Source organism: Gambusia affinis, linkage group LG05 (assembly GCF_019740435.1).
Source record: "Gambusia affinis linkage group LG05, SWU_Gaff_1.0, whole genome shotgun sequence".
NCBI classification, from domain to species: domain Eukaryota; kingdom Metazoa; phylum Chordata; class Actinopteri; order Cyprinodontiformes; family Poeciliidae; genus Gambusia; species Gambusia affinis.
Genome location: NC_057872.1, coordinates 23,804,004 through 23,822,857, shown reverse-complemented (window position 1 = coordinate 23,822,857; position 18,854 = coordinate 23,804,004). Strand labels below are relative to the sequence as shown.

Here is an 18,854-nt window from a genome sequence, read left to right as displayed (position 1 = left end):
TGTTTTTTATGTGCAGTACTGACCCAGTATTTAGAGATGTTTTTCTCCACTGTGTCCGTGTGCTTGCACAGGAAGAACAAGTACATTAGAGTAATTAGACATGCTGGTTCAGCAACTGTATTAGATATAACCTTAAATGTACTGGACGCATTCTGTAAAATGACTTCTGCTGTAAAAGAAGAGCTGCTTTCTGAAGGAGACAGTCTGGTTGTCATGAAAACGGTGATAATGACTTAATGCTGGTGTTGCTGATAGTTGTTGGCACCTCTGTCAGCGAGTGAGTGAAAAATCTGAAAAAAATCAACGCTCCTTTCTTATTGCAATCTTGTTTTCACCTCTTAACGTGCTTTGTGTCCCCTCAGATCATCACCTCTGACAGCTCAGGCATTTTTTTGTTTGTATTTCTTCTCCCCGGAACAGAAACTGCATTACGTTTTGCAGGATAAGACAGAAAGGCAGCTGCTGGAGGACAGGCTGGCACGTTTCCCTGGGTGTGAACAGGTGAGGGGGGATTCCCTCTCAGTGAGGTCAGGACACCTGCGCAGCGTTAGATGTTAACTCCCAGGTGTTCACACCTCACGCTTTTATTTATTTCAGATTTCACAGGTGCTTCAGATACACTCAGCAGTTCGGAGGAGCCCAGGTACAGTCGCTCTGAGAGGAAGAGGCACAACAGAAAATTCAGTTCTTGTACGGTGAGCTCTTACACAAACTTCAAATATATTTACAATAATAAACAATCAATGATCCATACCATGTGATATTTACAGTTATTACAAACAGCAGGTGTTCCCAGCTGAGCGGGGCGTTTAAAAACAATTCACATTGTCTCGTGTTTTGATTCCGGAGAAGAAGACAAAATAAAAACCCCTCCCTCCGAGGGCGAAAGAGTCTGGTCAAGTTAATGCCAAGAAATCTGTGTAACAATACAAACACTTTTAATCGTGTAATTAACAATCAATAACCACTTCTAGTTAGAACATCTCTGCAGAGACGAACTGAGAAACACTTACAAAAACAGTCGGTTTGTAACAAAATAACCGGTGTTCTCGTTGAAATGAAGGCTTTTTTTTAAAAAAAGGAAACACTTTTTGTACAGGATCTTTACACGGCCGGAGCTTTCCCAATCGGATCGTTGACCATAGGAAGACGCGTCGCAGACATCGGACCTCACACAGATTGCATATGTTTTTTCTGTTTAACTCTCTCTCTAAGCTCGCTTCAGGTTAGTCGTTCCACCTAAGCTTATTTGCATGATAGTAAGAATTGCATACAACAATAATAGTGAAGCTTGTAGCATGATTAGCTTGACGGACAGCACTTTATAGGCAACCTTTAAAGCACGCTTCTCCGTTTAAGACGTTTAAGACACTTTTTGTTTTCACTGCCCGTTGAAGTCACACTTATAAATAGGAATAAAAAGACTGGTGGAGATTATTATTTAAAAAGAAAAAAAAAAAAGAAGAAAAGAGGGGGCAAAGTGACAAAGTTTTAAAATGAAAACTGTAATAATTACATCAGAAACACTGCATGAACCGCAAATAAATAACGTCAGACAACAGAACATTTTCATCCATTCACATTTCTAACCGTGTGGCATTTCACAAATTACAGTGACGAAGGTTTTGCAAAATAATCTAACATCGGCAGTGCCGTATAGTACAAGGCATTTGTTGGCATAGTTTCTTTAAGACTGTACTTTTTTTTTTTTTTTTTTACAGTTACAATATAATGTTTATATATATTTATATTTATAATTCTTCCCTAACAGATAATAAGTACAGATTGAGCTCTTCTCAGAGATGCACCTGGGCTCTGGGTGATTGCAGTGATCCAGAATCACATTACGCTCTTTTGTAAAAGAATAACTTATCCGCCAGCAGGCTCCAGACTTGATACCTCACGATTAAGGCCTTGACAACCACTTGGTCCTTGATTTGAATTTCTTAAAAAAAACTACATACATAAACACCTATCGAAATCCTGGGAAACCTTTTTTTTTTTTTGTTTGTTTCTTTTTTTGTTTCCTTTTGGAATATAATCAGTAGCTCAAAAAGAGAAGTCAGTGTAAAACGACGTACATCGAGTGCAGCCAGCAAATATCCACGCCAACATAATTACAATAACATTTTTTTCTTTTTGTGCAGGTTATTAAAATGATGCTTCAGTCTTTACAGTGATTATTACAAGTTTTACAAAATCCAAAAAGTAGTTCTGTTTTTTTTTCGGAGTCTGAAATGGGCTTTCCAGTGTGTGTGATCATCACATATTTCCACATAAACACGCCTCGCCGGTCCGGACGCCGTACAGCCTGAGGTCACGGCTCCGCCTCACGTTCAGCGCGCTGCCACCAGCACGGTCGTCAGTCCTACTTGACCTCGTGCTCGGACTCGGACTGCACCTCGGCGCCGCGGCCCAGCTGCTCCTCCATCTTGATGGAGAAGATGGTGGCGGTGGTCTGCGTGCTCTCGTCCAGCTCCTTCAGCAGCTCCCCGCTCTCCCTGAAGTCTGTCAGCTCCTCCTCGAAGGCGGGGCTGCTGCGGCTGCTGCTGCTGCTGCTGGTGTTCGCCGCCGTGATAATGCAGTTGTTGTTAGCGGCGGCGGCGGTGTTGTTGTCCTTCGGTGCCTTGGCCGGGTGATTGACGTAAAAGCGTTGGTTCTGGAAGAACTTGATGATGGTGAGCTTGGGCAGGTCCAGCTGGGCGGAGAGCGTGTGGATGGCCTCTTCGTCGGGGTAAAGGCCCACGTCCTGGATGAAGCTCTGCAGGATGCCCAGAGCCTCCAGGGAGATCTTCCCCCCGCCGCCGCGGGACTTGATGCCGCGGCCGCCCTCGTCCTCCGTCTCGGCCGGGGAGGCGGTGGACGGCTGGCGAGGCGGCAGTCGGGGGCCGGCGTTGCTCTGCTGCTGCAAGGGCTGCTGGGAGAGAAGAGGCTGGGAGGGGTGGAGGGACAGCGAGGGCTGGTGCTGCTGCTGAGACTGAGGCGGCTGAGCCTGGAGAGAGAGAAACCAGAGGAGAGTAGGAGCAGTTACAGTTACTTGAAAAAATATACTTTTAGGAGTATTTTTACTCCTTGCTTTTCCTTGAGTAATTTTATTATGAAGTGTTTCTACTAAACCTGAGTCAAATTTCTGGAATGAAAACCAAACATGTTTTAACTAAAAAATTCCCCAAACACACACCTGCAGTTTTTGTTAAAGTATTTTATGAAACGAAACTTTTCTTCTTCCTGATTTATTATTTTTTTGTTACATGAATTATTGTCATTTTTGTCCCTAAAATGCCAAAATTTCCACTTGACTTTATATTTTGGTCCAACTGACTAAGTAAATTTTGAATATTAAATGATTGATAATTTGACCAGTTTTGGTACACTTGAGTAGACTTTCTACCAAATACTCTTTTACTCCACTAGGCATGTAGCAATAAATTAATTAATCCCATGATAAATTGAAACAAATACAATAATTTCCATCTACAGGATTTATCTTTTTCTATCAAAAACTGGATGACAAGTCTTCAGTCTGGTGTTTTGGGCTCAACTAGCCCTTTGATTGAATGACAGTTTTGTTTATAGAGACTCCATAATTCATCTTATTTGTTGTTTCTGTTGTTTTATTTATTTTAGCCTTTTAAAATGTCTTCCAGTTCCAGAGTTTAATGTTCACTAGAATTTAAGGTTTATTGATCTTTGAGAATTTGTCACTGTATTATTACGCCATTATTACCATCATATTTCCTGATAATTGTGTCAAAATAACAATATTACCATTTATGGCAATAACGTCAGCAAAATTTGTTATCCTGACAAGCCTTATGTTGGCAGCCACTGGTTGGCTGTTGGCTTTATTGAGAGCTGAAAAGCAACAACATCACCCTCAGGTACTTAAATAACTCAAGCAGCATAACAGAGAGGAAACCAGTGTTTCAATTCTGTCCTCAGCAGCTTATCAGGCTCCAGTGGCAGCCAGCAATAATCATTCTTGCGCTCAATTCACGTAGCGACGGTGCGGCTGACTCGCCGCTGTTGATGGCTTTCACTCCAGCTTCGTTTTGGAGTCCCGTCAGTACAAACACATGACACATTACTCGTAAAATGTCTCATTGTGTGGCTGGAGAGGGAGCGAGTGGGCAACTCGTGGTCCCTGTTGACCCGGTGAAATGGCTGCTGTTGTGTTTTCATTTCTGACTCAGACGCTGTCGATAGGTGTTTCATAATCAAGTTTGCAAAACAGCACTTTGCGGGGACTCGGCTCGCCAGCTGCGTAAATGCACCCAGAGATGTGATTTTACTGTACCGATGTACCGAGCTCCGGTAACTCTTGTTGAGCAAATGGGAGTTAATTTGGCCGACGTGTCGCGTTAGTGAAAGACCAGCGGAAAATATTTAAACCCTGTTTTTTTATGGACAGTAAGGAGCTGCACCATTAAGTCAGAAATAATCTAATTTTATCCATCTACAAGCATTTCTGTTTGCATGCAAAGTCTGCATAAAAACTCCCTCATTCCATATCTGCTGCTAAAAGAAATCCTATTACCTTATTTATATCCAGTAAATGAGAGCCTTTGTGAAACAACTGGCCGTGTATCTAAGGAACCAAAAAAACAAATCAAGCAGTCAGCTGTGGCGCGGACTTTTAATAGGAGTATTATTGTGCTTCATTAAGATGTTTCTACCGTTAACTGAGCCTTTGTGTTATTTGTTATTCATACGCCAGATGTCTCGTATAAAGCAGCTCTGTTAACTAAGTTCAGCCTAATGATATCTTTGAAAACAGCTTTCTGTGAAAAGTAGGAACTTTGAAGTGTTGCCGTGGTTCTAATTTACAAGTGTTCATTATGACTCTTAAACGTTGTTTATTTATTTTCCTGGAATATTAGCTGAAAATACATTAAATGAGAAAAATTGTGTTTTTCACTTGTTTTTGACTCAGACTTTCGGGATCTCATAAGCAGATTGTTGTCAAGAGAGTCTAGTTCTGCGTCTCACAAGTAGCGTTTACAAATTTATTCAGGCTGCAAAATGATTCAGATCCAAAGGCAGTTTAATAACTGATTATTCTCTCCTATCAGATGACTCATTTAGCAACTAAATTGTCCAATAAAAGACACAACTTCTATAAAACTAACCGTCTGGTTTAAATTGTAAGAAAATAAGCACAAGAAGAAACGTGTGAACAGCTATTTATAAATGTTTGGTTTAATTCCAGCTATAGTTATGTTTAAAAAAGTACAGTTGGATTAAGAAAACGTGGTCTCTACAGGGTTTTAAATTATTTCCATCTAAACTCAAGTGTTAAAAAAACAACAGATTTTGCATTTACACCCCTACTGCCTTTTGCATTTATGAGGTAGCAGGAAAAGGTTTCTCATCAGACACTGAACAGTATCAGTAGCTGCGTATTAGAAACTGGAATTATTAAAATAAATTTGCTAAATGGAAACACGCTAATTAAAAAAAAAACAAAAAAACAACATATGCTTTCTTTAGGATGAGGTGGTTTGTTGGCTAAATATAGTTTTGCAAAATTGGTGTATTTTGCTAAACTGGAACAGAAACACTTTTTTCGCATCACATGAATCACATGATTAGGGCTGTTGTAAAAGTATATTTTAGTAATCGAGTACTCCATAGAATATTTTTATGATTATCCGAGGAACCGGATCTACCTCTCTCTCAGCGCCATCCCTACCATTCGCTCCAAAACCGTGACAATGCGATTCCAACGCCACAAAAGCTCCCGCAGTCCAAACATCTCACCGCACAATTCAACTCCACGCTGCCAGGACTTCACAAAAGCTCATAGGCGGAAGTGAGAGCGCTGTGCACCACAAATAATGATCTGGGCAGAACTCGGCACGCTACATAATAAAACATAAATTAAGCTTCGAGGCAGATGAATTTTTCTTGAGGAATTTTAATAATCGAGGTGCTCGAATCATTCGAGGAATCGTTCCAGCCCTACACATGATCAGTGATTGAATGTTACTTCTAGCTGGAAAAGACAAAGAAGACGACAGGAAGTAGGAGGAGGATGATGGCGTTGCATGTTTCTTCACATCTTATTGCGTGAACAAACTTTGTTTCAAAATTGTGTTTTTTTGTTTTGATATTATGGGAATTTAGGCAAAGTTTTGCTCACATTTTTAATGGAAACCTATAGTGCATGTTCCACAAATCCAGAAAATTGTAAAACAGCCGAAACACTGAGTTCCTTTAAACGTAGACCAACAATCAATCTGTTTCGAGTTGCTTTTAAACCATAACAAATGAAACACCAACCAACATTTTGATTTGTAAATGACAGCACTTGGAAAAATTTAACGTTTCAGTTGTTGATTTTTGTGTTTTTATGATGTAAAGCACTTTGAACTGCTCTGTGGCTGAAATGTGCAATATAAATAAAGTTTGAATTTGAATTACTGTAACTGTATGTTTATATCAAGAGTTTTGTTGTTTTGCAGGGGAATCCGGATGTATTTAACTCTAGAACATTTTGTTATACCTGATAGTTCATGATCAACTCAATGACTGCTGAATACTTTTATTGGTACAACACAAGCACAAATCATTAACCATCTGCTGTAGGTAGATGGTTAACACTTGATTTGGGCCAGAACTTCTTAGTTCTGGTGGTATTACTATAAAGAAACCTCTCTACTTTGGTCTGATCTCTACAAATTACATTGTTTAACAAGTTTTGATGCTTATTTTGCTTAAAATTAGTGCATCGATTTTGTTTTTAAAGGGAGAAGAGGCTTTTTGATGGCAACCTTTCTATGTTTGTTCAGTCTCTTTCAACTGTCCTGAGCTTAAACATTTAAAGGTGCTATAATATGTACATAAAACCCTTTTATAGCATAATCAAGTTATTATGTTGCCTTTAGTTGTCAGAAAAATGCTGCATATATATAAAAAATATATTTAAAAGAACTTTGACACCTTGAAATTTGGTCTCTGTCTCTTTAAGAAGCTCCTATTCTTTCTAACACTTCGCATTTATCAATCATCAAAACAATCCTCCATATTATGCTGTTAACCGTTTTCAGGAGCGTTGAACTGAGACTGAAAATTATCTCATAACTCATAACCAGATGGATGTTCAGGGTCACTAGTTGCTTCTTTAAAGTCATTGCTCACTTCTTTCCATCTTGGTGTTGTGTTGACATGCACCTGACTGCATAAACAGGCGGTCACTCCATGTTATATTCTATTATTTTGTGGAATCTGCTGCGTATTTAAACAGATGCCACACAATAAGTTAAACTGGGACAATTTTTTTAACCTAATAAAAAAGATAAATCATATTACATGACATTGTAGGATGCAAAAAGCGTATCTTTTGATAAGCTGACACTATAAGCCTGGTTTTCCTCAGTTTGTTTGATTGAACGTCTTGCTCACCTGGAGCTGGTCGGTGGAAACGTGGATCAGGTGTGACGGTCGCTCGTTGTGGTGCTGCTGCCCGGCGCTGCTCTCCTGCTCGTAGATGGCGTCGCGTTCGGCCTGCGAGAGGCTCAGGAACCGACGGATCATGGACAGGTTCTCCCAGAGCGTCCGGTTCTCTGGAGACGGATCCTCTTTCCAGCGCAGCAGCTCACAAAGCCAACCCTTAAAGAAATGAACGAGAGGAAAGTTCAGCAAGTTACAGGCTCTCAAACACAGGAGAATCAAGCAAAGTGAAGATTTATTTTAAATAAGAAGGTCTAAATAAGACAAACGTAACTTACAAGTAACTTTTCAGCACAATATAAGAGCCTGTTTTATGTCAATAAGTCCTTAATATTGATGAAAAGTTCTAGTTCCACTGGCAGATTATTTCACTGTAACATGGGAAAAATGTTTTGTTACAAGTGAAAACTTGTGAAATGGCCACAAACAGATGAACAATTATACAACCGTACACTTTGTACAACAAACAAGAAAGCAACAAGTGGTTTCTGGATGGTAGGTCAACAACAAAACACTTGTCTTTTCCAGCAGCCATTGCACTGCGCATACAGCGGTAAAGCCAGCTGAATTATTGACTTTAATATCCTGCTGAAAAGTTACTTATAACTTAGTTTTGTCTTGTTTCAGTTGTACCAAGATTTTTGCACTAAAAGTAGATCAATAATACTTGGAATGATTTATTTTATTTGCCGTGCAGACTTGTTGTTATAGAAGTTGAAAAACAAACATTTACGATTAATTTATTAACAAAAACAAGTCAGAATAGGTATTTAACAGAAATGATTTTCAGCACTAAAAAACACCCAAACACACACAAACTGAAGCTGCGGTGTGTCTGCTCCTCCTCTGCAGCTGAAGATGAAGACGAGAGTGACTGGAGGTCAAGCGGCACAGCAGGAAGAAACAATTTAATGTGACAAGAAGCACACACACTCACACTGAGCTGCAGCCTCAGGAGGAAACAAACGACTCGTGTGTTTGAGACGCTCCAGCAGAGGGCCACGAAACACAGAGCTCAAAGACTCCGATCACAGAGAAAACCGATTTAACTGATCAAACAAAACACCATGGACTGGTTGATTTATGACTCTAGATGTTTCTTTAAAGCTTAAAGTACATAAGAGGTTCAGTTATGCCACGAGTAAATGGTTCTGCATGTAAAGAAAAGAATTAAATGACTTTAAAGTGAAGAATCATAAAAGCACCTAACAAAATAACCCCAAAAATGAGTTTACTCTTAGATTAGAGGGAAAGGGGAAGGAAAGCACATAATCCAGAAATAAAACTCCATTTCTTTTGCAGACCAGCTTCTTTTTGCTAAAAAGTCATTTAAATACTTTAAATAAGTATCAGATGCAACGTAAAACTTAAGTTTCAGAAGAATTTTGAGCCAATGCTGAACAAAAACAAAAATGTGAGGCCTGTTCCGGTTAAAAAAAGGAATATCTATAAACCTTTAAGCTTTTCTTCTATTTTCACCTGCTGATGCATATAGAAGCATATTTGAGAAACTTTACTCAGTTAAAAATTGGTTTGTGAATAAATGTGAGAAGTGAAAGAAGTGAAGATGCAGATTCGCAGCTGTAGAGACAGAAGGACTCTTCAGTGGCTCGGTGACGCGGTCGGACATGATGACCTCAACTAGAACAGCGTGAGTGTGTGAGTAAGAGCGAAACGGAAACACCGGACCTCTGTCCAAGCTGTGGGAGAGGTGTCAAAGAACGAGGGCGGAAGACTGCGGAGGGCGGGCGCGCCTCCGGGTGCGAGAGTGTGTTTGTGGGCTTCTCTCTCGGCCCGGCGGTGTGTCCTGGCAGCGCGACAGAGCGGCGCTGTAATCTCCCGGCCAGTGCGCGGCAGCACCTTTCATTTCCGCGGGATTACACCGGGGCTGCTGGTCCGCGCACAAACACGGCGACACACACGGAAACACGCACGGAGGGCAGAGCCACGCCGCCACACTGCATGCAGGAGATAACTCAGCAGTTTGGTCGTCCCCCGTTCCAACTCCTCCCATAAGCCACATCAAACCCAGGAGGGCTTCTGGAGGAAGGCAGAGGAGGATGGAGGAGAGAGAGAAAGAGAGAGATGGGTGGGGGGGGAGGAAGAGGACGGGAGCAGAGGGGGCCATAAAGCCTGCGTGCCCACCTTGTTCCTTTGCCACGTTTATTGTTGCGTTTTTAATTTGCATGCAGAGGGATTTGGACGGCGCTCCGGTTGGGCTGTCTGTGGTTTCAGCTGATTCGGTATTGAAGAACACACACACACACACGTACACACACACCATCTTGTCAAAGCCAGAGAAACAGTACCCAAGCCCAACGATGGAGTAATCCAACTCAAACACTCCCCAAACCAGCAGGATTAAACCCAAAGCAGCAGAGCCAATCAAACAAAGGCGCGACGTGAACTCCATTTCAATGCCAGGAAGTCCATTTGATTAAATAAACTACCGAGAGTTTATTAGTTCACAAGTATGAATTTTTTTGTTTGTTTGTTTTCTTTTTGTAGGGATGTGTGTGTGCGTGTGTGTGTGTGTGTGTTTGGCTCTTTTCTCTCACTTCTCTGCCAGTTCTGGGGCGGGCATTGAGCTTTTAAAAAAAAAATAAAAATCATGTACCACAAAAAGAGAATTTACCAAACATTTCTGTTTTATGCTAAATGGATGCCAAGCAGCGGTTAACTCTGCTCCCAGCCAGCACTGAGGACAGTGGACAGTCAGCATTTTCCATGGCAGTTTCAAGAGCTTTGTTTGTGTTTGTCTAATTGCATTGCTTCCACAGGCCAGGCAGAGGCAGCGAGATGGGAACAAAGATGCTCATGGAGAGCCAGAAGAGTTAGCACGTCCTCCGCTTGTCTGTAAACTAAACAAGCAAATGGAGGATTTCCTTAAAAATACACAATATAGTTCAATTAATAAGGAATAAACTAAAATACTGTTGTGCTCAGATGTTTCCATGGACTCAAGTTTTTTTTTATCAAACTGTTGCTGAAGTTTGTTGAATGTTTTTTGACGGCTTCTGGTTGACGATGATGATCGCATTTGGTAGTTTCTCCTTTTGAAAGAACTCCCTAAAAATCTGAAAGGTTTGTTTCCACAAGATGGAAAAGTCTTTTGGAGTCATTCTTAAAAAAACTCTGCATCTAAAGATTATTTTGGTTATCAGTTAATCTCTCCTTTATTCTGACGACTAATCATTTAATCAAGTAAGAAAAAAATGAGCACATTCTGCCTTTTTTGTACGATAAAAGATGCAAATAAACACAAATAACTCAATTCCTTTAAACAATAAAATTAATATTTTATTAAGCTTATTTAGTGAACACTTGATCATGTGCAGCAAAAGATGCATCTGCATTCAAAAAGCTGCTTCTAACATGTGAAAAGCTCAGCCTTTTCTGCTTGACTTAACATTAATACAGTGTGGAGCGATTTTGTTGATTATTTTTTGGATTAACAGATTAATAACTGGACAGCAAAAGGGGCTTAATAAAAGATATTTTTACAGAATTTGAAGCAGATGAAGCTAAAACTAAGCCACTTTAGGAGTTCTGGGTGGAACATTTTTTAAAAAGGGTTTGTTTTTTATATGTTAAATGCAAACTGTTTAAATTCTTTGTACCGTTTTGGCTTAATTACTGAAACTGTCATTTTTTGAGTCAATATATTCCATGATTAATCCATTACTATATCGATTTGTCTTTTTAGCCTTAGCCAACACCTTTCCAAGGTCAGACAAGGAGTCACCCAAACTGCCTCCTTCATATGAAAGAAACCTGGTCAGGAGCAAATCATGACTCAAGCCTGCATGAACTGGAACCCATCAAAGACGGTCCTGACCAAGAAAGAAGGTTCTGTTTGCATAAATTGGGTGGAATAATAATTTAAAAAAAAGAAATTCTTCAACTTTACCTCAAGTCAACAGCTAGACGGTTAAAACTTGGACACAAACGGGGTAAGATGTTCCCAAAGACGCAATGAAATTGGATTTAAAGAGGAAAAAGCAGCAGACCCACGCTGAGAATTATCCAAAGCCTCATTATCAAACTTAATGAAAATATGTGGATAATGCCTACAGACCCAACAAATTCCAGGAAATCAACTAATTAAATTAACTCTACAAATTCTGGTGAAAAGAGAGAGGACAAGCATCCAGCCAGAATTATTCATCTACACATCAGCGTTATCCACAACAGAAGAGCACCAAGATGTTCCTTATTGATACCATTGTTTGAGTTTTATCATTTTTAATCAGCCCATCATAAAAAACGCGAGGGTCATGCTCATGGTAAGTGTATGGAAACCACTTGAATGTATATTTTAAGAAATTTCAAAGCATCAACATGATTCTATGCTTAACATTCCTGCACTCTTGTGATATTACCGCCCTGTTGCAAATCTGTTTTCCCCCTTATTGTTTAATGTAATTTGCCGAGCCTCTCCACTGCAGCTGACAAGCACCGACTGCTCTTGATTGGATCACAGAACTTGCTGCCCCTGCCGCTAAAGTGTCGCAATATGTTCCAGAAAACAAAAATCTAGGGCTCTTCAATGCAGTGTACTCTGGGTTTTGTTGTAGATCATTAAGGGCTCTCTATAAATAAATAGAACAAGTAGTTCAGAACAGGATTGGTTGTCGACTAACAGGGACATTTATGCATCACTCAAATTTTCCCGTGTTGCAGTTTAACTATTCTGGTTGAAAGAACAGCACAGAGACAGGAACTAGAAGACTTGGGGAACTTGCAGTGACTGCTGAGAAGAAATACTTTCATTTATGGATGACCTGCATTCGTATGAGAAGCAGAAGTAAGATGGTTAATTTTAGTAAGCAGGCTGTGAAGCCTCATATCTCACATCAAGCCACGCTATAATAAACCACATACTAGTGTGGCTGAATTCAGAGAACAATGTCTGAGAGGAAACAAAAACCAAGAACTAAACTATTAGTGAGGTCAAGATGTCAAAGGTTTCTAACATCCAGTTTTTGTTTAATGTGTATAAGGTTCATTTCATCCACAGTTTGCAGCTGTTTGTGTAAAATGCGACACGGTATTGTACTGGGACCAGTTGGACGTGTTCGTCTTGAATGTGCAGGAATGTGCTGATGTTTAGTGAATTACTCTGTAGGTGAGCGCAGCTACGCAACACCCAACCGGACATTCACACAGAGGAAAGGGGCGTGGCCGGCGAACATCCCATCAAACTCCGATGACCTCGTCACTGGGAGCGCAGCTACTGGCAGGTGGCTCCACTTCTTCTGAGCAAGTTGTGTAATCAAGTCAAAATTTAAAAGTGGCCTGTATTTGAAACTCATTTGGTGCTCATGCAAACCTCTGATAAGTACGACAATGATTTGATTGACGAGAAGTTGGCGTGTTACGTAAAGTGCAATGCTTCGGGTTTAATGGGGGCTGCATTTTAGGTCTGGATAAGGTTGACAGGTGACTCAAGAAATCACCTTGCCACAACATGACCAGACATTGGAGCCATTGAGTACATGGTACCTTAAAAATATGCCTCGTCCTCTTGGCCATGCCAGAGGAATGAAAGATTCAAACCCACAGTACAACTTCTACCAAATTCTGCTACGCAATGCTAACACCATCCAAAATATTAATTAGTTAAATATCCTTTAAGTATCCAGGTCTTCAATTATGGTTTAAACTGCTGGTTGCTACGGTAACGACAGCTAAACACCATTGAGACCATCAAGATTGCCCCAATGCTGCCTTGAGGTCCCTGGTGTAGGTGTGTCAGCTCCTTAGTAATTTACTTATTTATACTCATCACTGATCTATACTTAGACCAAATTATGTTGGTCAGATCAGACTTCTCTCTGCTTACCACTTTCAAAGGGTAATTGAAAATATCAATAGCACTTAAGTCTAAATCTTCTTCTAGGAAAATTTTTACTTCAAAGATAAAGAAACAATATTTAAACCAATGTCATGCTCCAATTCCTCAAGTTTCAAAATGTAGGCCTGTGGGTGTTGATGGGTTGGTTTTGGTCTTAGTCTTACAGGTGCTGGTGACGTGGAAGACAAAGAAAAAATTGGTTTTATGAGGCCTTTCAGACGGTATTTGTTGTCCACAAATGACTGATTTTCCATTTGTGGACAACCAGAGCCACATTTTCTGTCAAAGTTTTGCTTCCTTTTGTCATAGTTTGGCTTGTGACCTTTGCAGTCTATTGCAATTCAATCATTAGCTACTTTTAAGACCTCTTGAGAAAAATGTGATACTCTGAACCATGACATTGCACTATCATGATCCAGTACGCTTCATTTTTCTCCCGTATCAGATGGAGAAGCCGGTAACCAACATTCTCCAAGACAGTTTTCTTATTTAAAAAACACCAATTTTTTTGGATGTCTTACTTATCGATTCGATTTTACATAATTCTGCTTCTGTTTTGTTTTTTAAGCACTCTTACATATAAAGAGAGGAACGTTCTGAATATTATTAGCTAATGGAAGATTTTAACTCAATAGAAAACTAAAGCATTAGAAAACTGTCCACCTATTTGCACAAAAGTACATGTCTCTAAACGAGATACATGCTTTTTGTTGATGCATATTTAGACCACGAATTAAGGGATTTAATAGTTTTGATTATTTTAATGAGTGGTGAAAAATATCCCAAATTTTAAGTACTCGACCTTCCTCACATTTCCTTTTTGAAAAACTGACTGATTTTAAATTATTCAAATGCACTAACCAAGCAGAGTGATGTAAACTTAGAAGCCTCAACATTTGAAGATCCAATGAACTAGAGAAGAAAATCTTTTAGTCCGAGTAGAGATAGCAACCGTCGTGTTCGGGTGAAAACATTTTCCTAGGTACACAATAGCTGAATTCATCCGCAAGATTTCCCCCAACGATGCAATGAAGTGCATCGTGTAAGTGAGTGCAGGAGTCACAAGCTGCCAATGAAAGCTCTGTCAGAAAAACCCACCCACCGAGCCATTCACCACAAAACCTCTGCTGCAAAAATCCCCAACATAAAAAAAAACCCTCTAAAAAAAGCAGGCTTTGCTGTCAAAAAACAGGGATGCTACAGAGAAGGACAGACAGAGTGGTCTGTCACACTGCCTGCACCAACACCTTCCCTTAATCTCATTTGCTCCTTATCAGCCCCATCAAGCTGACCTCGGCCACCGCGAAAATAAATAAAATAAGCCAACAGATGTCCATCAATTTGCCATTGGAGGCTTATCCCCCTCCCCGTCGTCGTACTACTGTGCGACAACAACTGAGGCCTCATTTTTAGCCTCATGGAAACAGTAAGGGCTGAATTTGGAAGCAAAAAAGGCCAAGATGATGCATCAGAAATTAAAACAGAGGGGGAAAAGAAGAGAAGTAACGATTGTGGCCATTGTTGTCACTGGCTGGTTGGAGGAGAGGATGGTTACCGGGGCAGCCAGACAAATCTCTCCTGTGTCTCAAGCTGGGGGTGAGTTAAAGTAGGGGGAAGACAATGCATTACTGTCTTTTTTCCTCCTCCTTGAACTTGGCAAAAGTCCAGCGCTGGCAGACAACACAGTGCAGATAAATGCAGTCGATAACACGGTGTGTTCAAACCTGCTTGTCCTCTCTGAGCGTGCCAAACCAGTAACTGCACATGCACAGTCGACCTACAAAGCTGGGGTGTGCTGTGCTGTAAATGCATTACGCCACGGTGGACGCCCATCTGCTGACGACAGCAGACTACCGAGATATTCCTGATGCTCAGGCATATGTGAATCTAACGCAACAATAAGCAGTAACCGGACGCTCGTCTCAAGACCAGAGCAAGGCTTTGTGTGCAAACAGAAAGCGATAATTTGAAACGTGTTTAGTAAGAAAAAGGAAAGTCACTTCAAGTATAGGTGAATAATCAATGAATATTCAACATATAGATAGAGCAAAAGAAGTCTTAAAGAGTTAAAAATAAAAATGGGCTTTAGGACATTTTAAAAGTGGCACTTCTAATGTGCAAAGACAAATTGTTGCATCATTTCTAACGGTTGATTCACATCATAACCATAATTCAATGCAAAGACTTGGATTTTTCTAACATTTTAGTTGAAATGAAGGTGATTGTGAAAAAGTGGCAGCATATTTTTTACTAGGTTAGAGTGATAATTGCAATGGGTTTGTTGCCCAAACACGCAAACAAAGATGTAGGTCAAATATGGATAAAAAATGAAGTCCTGATTAGTTTATGGTTTGGTTATATTCAGGCCTGAATTGATTTACTGCAACAATATTTGGGGTTCAATGCTCAGTTTGTTTTTTCTCTGTGGATTTGAATATTTTCCTTCTGGAAATGTGTTTTTTTCTTCTAGGCACTCAGGTTTCCTCCCTTAATCTAACAGCAGGAATCCGAGAATAATGGGGGATTTTAAACTGTGTGCTTGGCTGTCTGGTTCTGATTTATTACTACAAGATAGTCAGTAAAAGACAAAAACAGGATTGAAAAATTCTATAATAATAATTTCAATCATTAATACCTATAATTGATTGCATAAAACACTCAAATAATAAACACAATAATGCTTGCAGCATTTACGCATTTTAGTGAAAGAAACTTTAGTTTTTTAGTGTTTTTTTTTTAAACTGCAACTCATTTAAATAAACATTGTTTTTGCTGAACTGACAAACCTGTTAACAATACTGGCCCTCTTTTAACCTGCTACTTAAGCTTCAACAGATGCCACTAGTTTTGTTTTTTTTATTTTTTTAAGAGGCTTTTGTCACTGCGATGAAGTCTTAGCTAAAGGTCACAGCAGGAGCTGCAACTTTTGCTCAGAGGAAGAGATACTGAATATGTTTCGTTGTCATGGAGGCAAAGAAAAAAAAAGTCAAAATGGAGTACTTGGGGAAAAAAATATGCCATTTTCTAAAGCAGACTGAGCGATCAAAAAGTTTTATTATTCTCTGCATAATTTCTCATAAGCACCATCTGATTACAGTTCTGTTCAGCAAACCTGAAAACAAACTAATAAAGCTGACAAATGGCAACCTTGTTAAATGATGGCTAGGCCTTCAGGGGGGATGGATTTACAGCCATCCGACTCATTCCAAATTTTCCCCTTTAAAAATATTTCCCATCATAAAATGACCTAAACATAACTCTGATGTCTGTTTTCAGTGCCGGCGTTCCAGATTGCGGCTGCCAGATTGTGCCACCATCCTTTTCAGTTCTTTCTGTGAGAGTCGGCCTGAATCCTTCATGCCAAACACTAAATCTCTGTTGGAGCTGCGACACGGAGAGGTCTTAGCCAGACAGTGAGCGTTTTCTGAAAGAGGTCGCAACCTCTGAGGATACAATAAGGCGACTTGTCAGCGTTAACAGATTGACGGCTAACGCGACGCGCATTGTGCGGAGGGGAGCGAGACGTGGCAGCGCAGGAAACCGGGCCCCCTCCGTGTCAGAGCTAGCACCAGAAACAATGCAGACCGGCTCTGTGTGGCCGTTTACGTCATGGCTGCCGACTCAGTTGGGCGTTTGGGGAATTTTCGAGCAGGCAAATAGAGGCAGATGGAGCAAAGAAAGAATAACCAAAGGCAAATGACCATTCCATCTAAAGCGGAGCGCATTAAACATCTGTGTGGTTTGCAAACAGATTTATTTATTTATTTCTTCCTCCACAGCTGCACATCATGCTGTAACAACCAAAACTTGGGAGTTCCCTAGAGTGTATTTGTGTTACAGGACTAATATGAAACTAAATACTAGCGGCTAGCAGAAAAAATACATCCACTGGAGGATTTTTTTTCCAAAGAACAGATAAGGGAAGGAACATTTTCAGTAAGTTTCACCTTTAATATCAGTCCGTATAAAATCAGTGAAGGGTTTTCTGTCCCAACGCAGCCCTCCAGATGGATCATGTACACAAAATGGCTGAAAAATGAGTCACCAATGGAGCTTCAGCACACGTGCCTCTTTGTTTCAGATACTAATATTGTTGAAATTGCACCATAATCCAGTTTAGCCTGGTGGTGGGCTGATATTTGGGTACGAGCACTGCCTGCGCAGCCAGTGTTTGAGTGTTCAAACACGGCTCTCCCACCGCAAATTTACCTCTTGTTTATCATCTTTTCTATTCAATACTGATGAGGCAGATGGAGGCTGAACGCGCACGCACCAGATAACAAACAAGGCGAGGATGAACAGCAGACAAACAGAAACCACAGCTCCCATCCCAAACACACACACACAATCACGTAGAGCACCTACGTAGAGTCTGATTCCATCAATTATAAGAGCTTGATTGAGATTTAATTCAAAGCTGGGGTTTAATTGCTAATATCAAAGGATAATTAAGCTGATAAATCATGACTGATCTTATTGAATTAGAGATTGAAATAGCAGAGAACTTGCAAATTGTCTCTGTCAGTTGAATAAGTCATTTAATTGGTCTACAAGTTTGCCTCTGATACTAATCAAACTAAATATTCAGCCTAAAAAAGAGTTAATATAAGTTTGTCAGTTCGATACAATTACTAACCATCATTAAAGTAATTTACCTTGAGCTTAGAATATGTTTTTTTCACTCTGCCTTAATAATATTCAGATTTTGTAGAATATTTAACACTCCATAAACCTGTTTTCATTTTACAAACTACAAAATTCAATGTGTTTATTAGGATTCTTTTGCTACAAAATTGTAAGTAGGAAATTAAAACATATTAGTCCACCTGTGTGTATTTTAATATCAGTTCTGTGAATGAAAACCAAGGAACAGAGCAGAAACGTCTGAGATAAAGATGTGGAGAAGATTAAAGCAGGATTAGTTTCTAAAACAACATGCTAAACTTTGAACATCTCACAGAAAACCGATTCATCCATAAACATAAAATACAAAGACACAAACGCTCAAGGTAACTCTGGAGGAGCTGCAGAGACCAACAGCTCAGGAGGGAAGAAACATAACGTTGAAAGAAATGAATGCAAGATGGAATGAGTGGCAGAAAATGAACCCTGGTAATGAAATCTCCATGGTGTAACATGGTGGTGGAAGCATCATGCTGCGTTCCGGAGAAACAGGGGAAAAAATACTGAAAAAAAATTGCTGGGAGGCTGCAAATGTTTTACACTGCAAAAAACACAAAATAATAAGAATTATTTTGTCCAGTTTCCAGTGCAGATATCTTAGTACACTTGAAATCAGAGAAAACTAACTTACGTAACCTTTCAGCAAGATGTAGGAGATTGTTTTAACTCAATAATTCCTTGATATTGATTTAAAAAAGTACTTCTCACACTGGCAAATTATTTCACTTGTAACAATATAGTTATAATTTCATGCTGAAAAGTTACTCAGAAGTTAGTTTTGCCTTATTTCAAGTGAACTAAGATATTTGAACTAGAAACTAGACTGGTAAGGCTTTGTGTTTTTGCAGTGTATCCTAGTGAG

At 39.9% G+C, this 18,854-nt stretch overlaps 1 protein-coding gene across 10 annotated transcripts in view; it reads right to left on the bottom strand.

Annotated features, from left to right (window-relative positions):
* Nucleotides 1-547: 547 nt before the first annotated feature.
* Nucleotides 548-18,854, bottom strand: part of LOC122830651 (DNA-binding protein SATB1) — a 117,879-nt gene continuing 99,572 nt past the window's right edge. For all 10 annotated transcript variants that reach the window (XM_044116176.1, XM_044116175.1, XM_044116174.1 and 7 more), the window contains 2 exons: nt 7,405-7,611; nt 548-2,992 (listed from right to left, as the gene is read on the bottom strand). In XM_044116176.1, the coding sequence (XP_043972111.1) occupies nt 2,369-2,992; nt 7,405-7,611 (831 nt within the window). In that variant the 3' untranslated portion in view covers nt 548-2,368. The remainder of the gene's footprint in view (nt 2,993-7,404; nt 7,612-18,854) is intronic.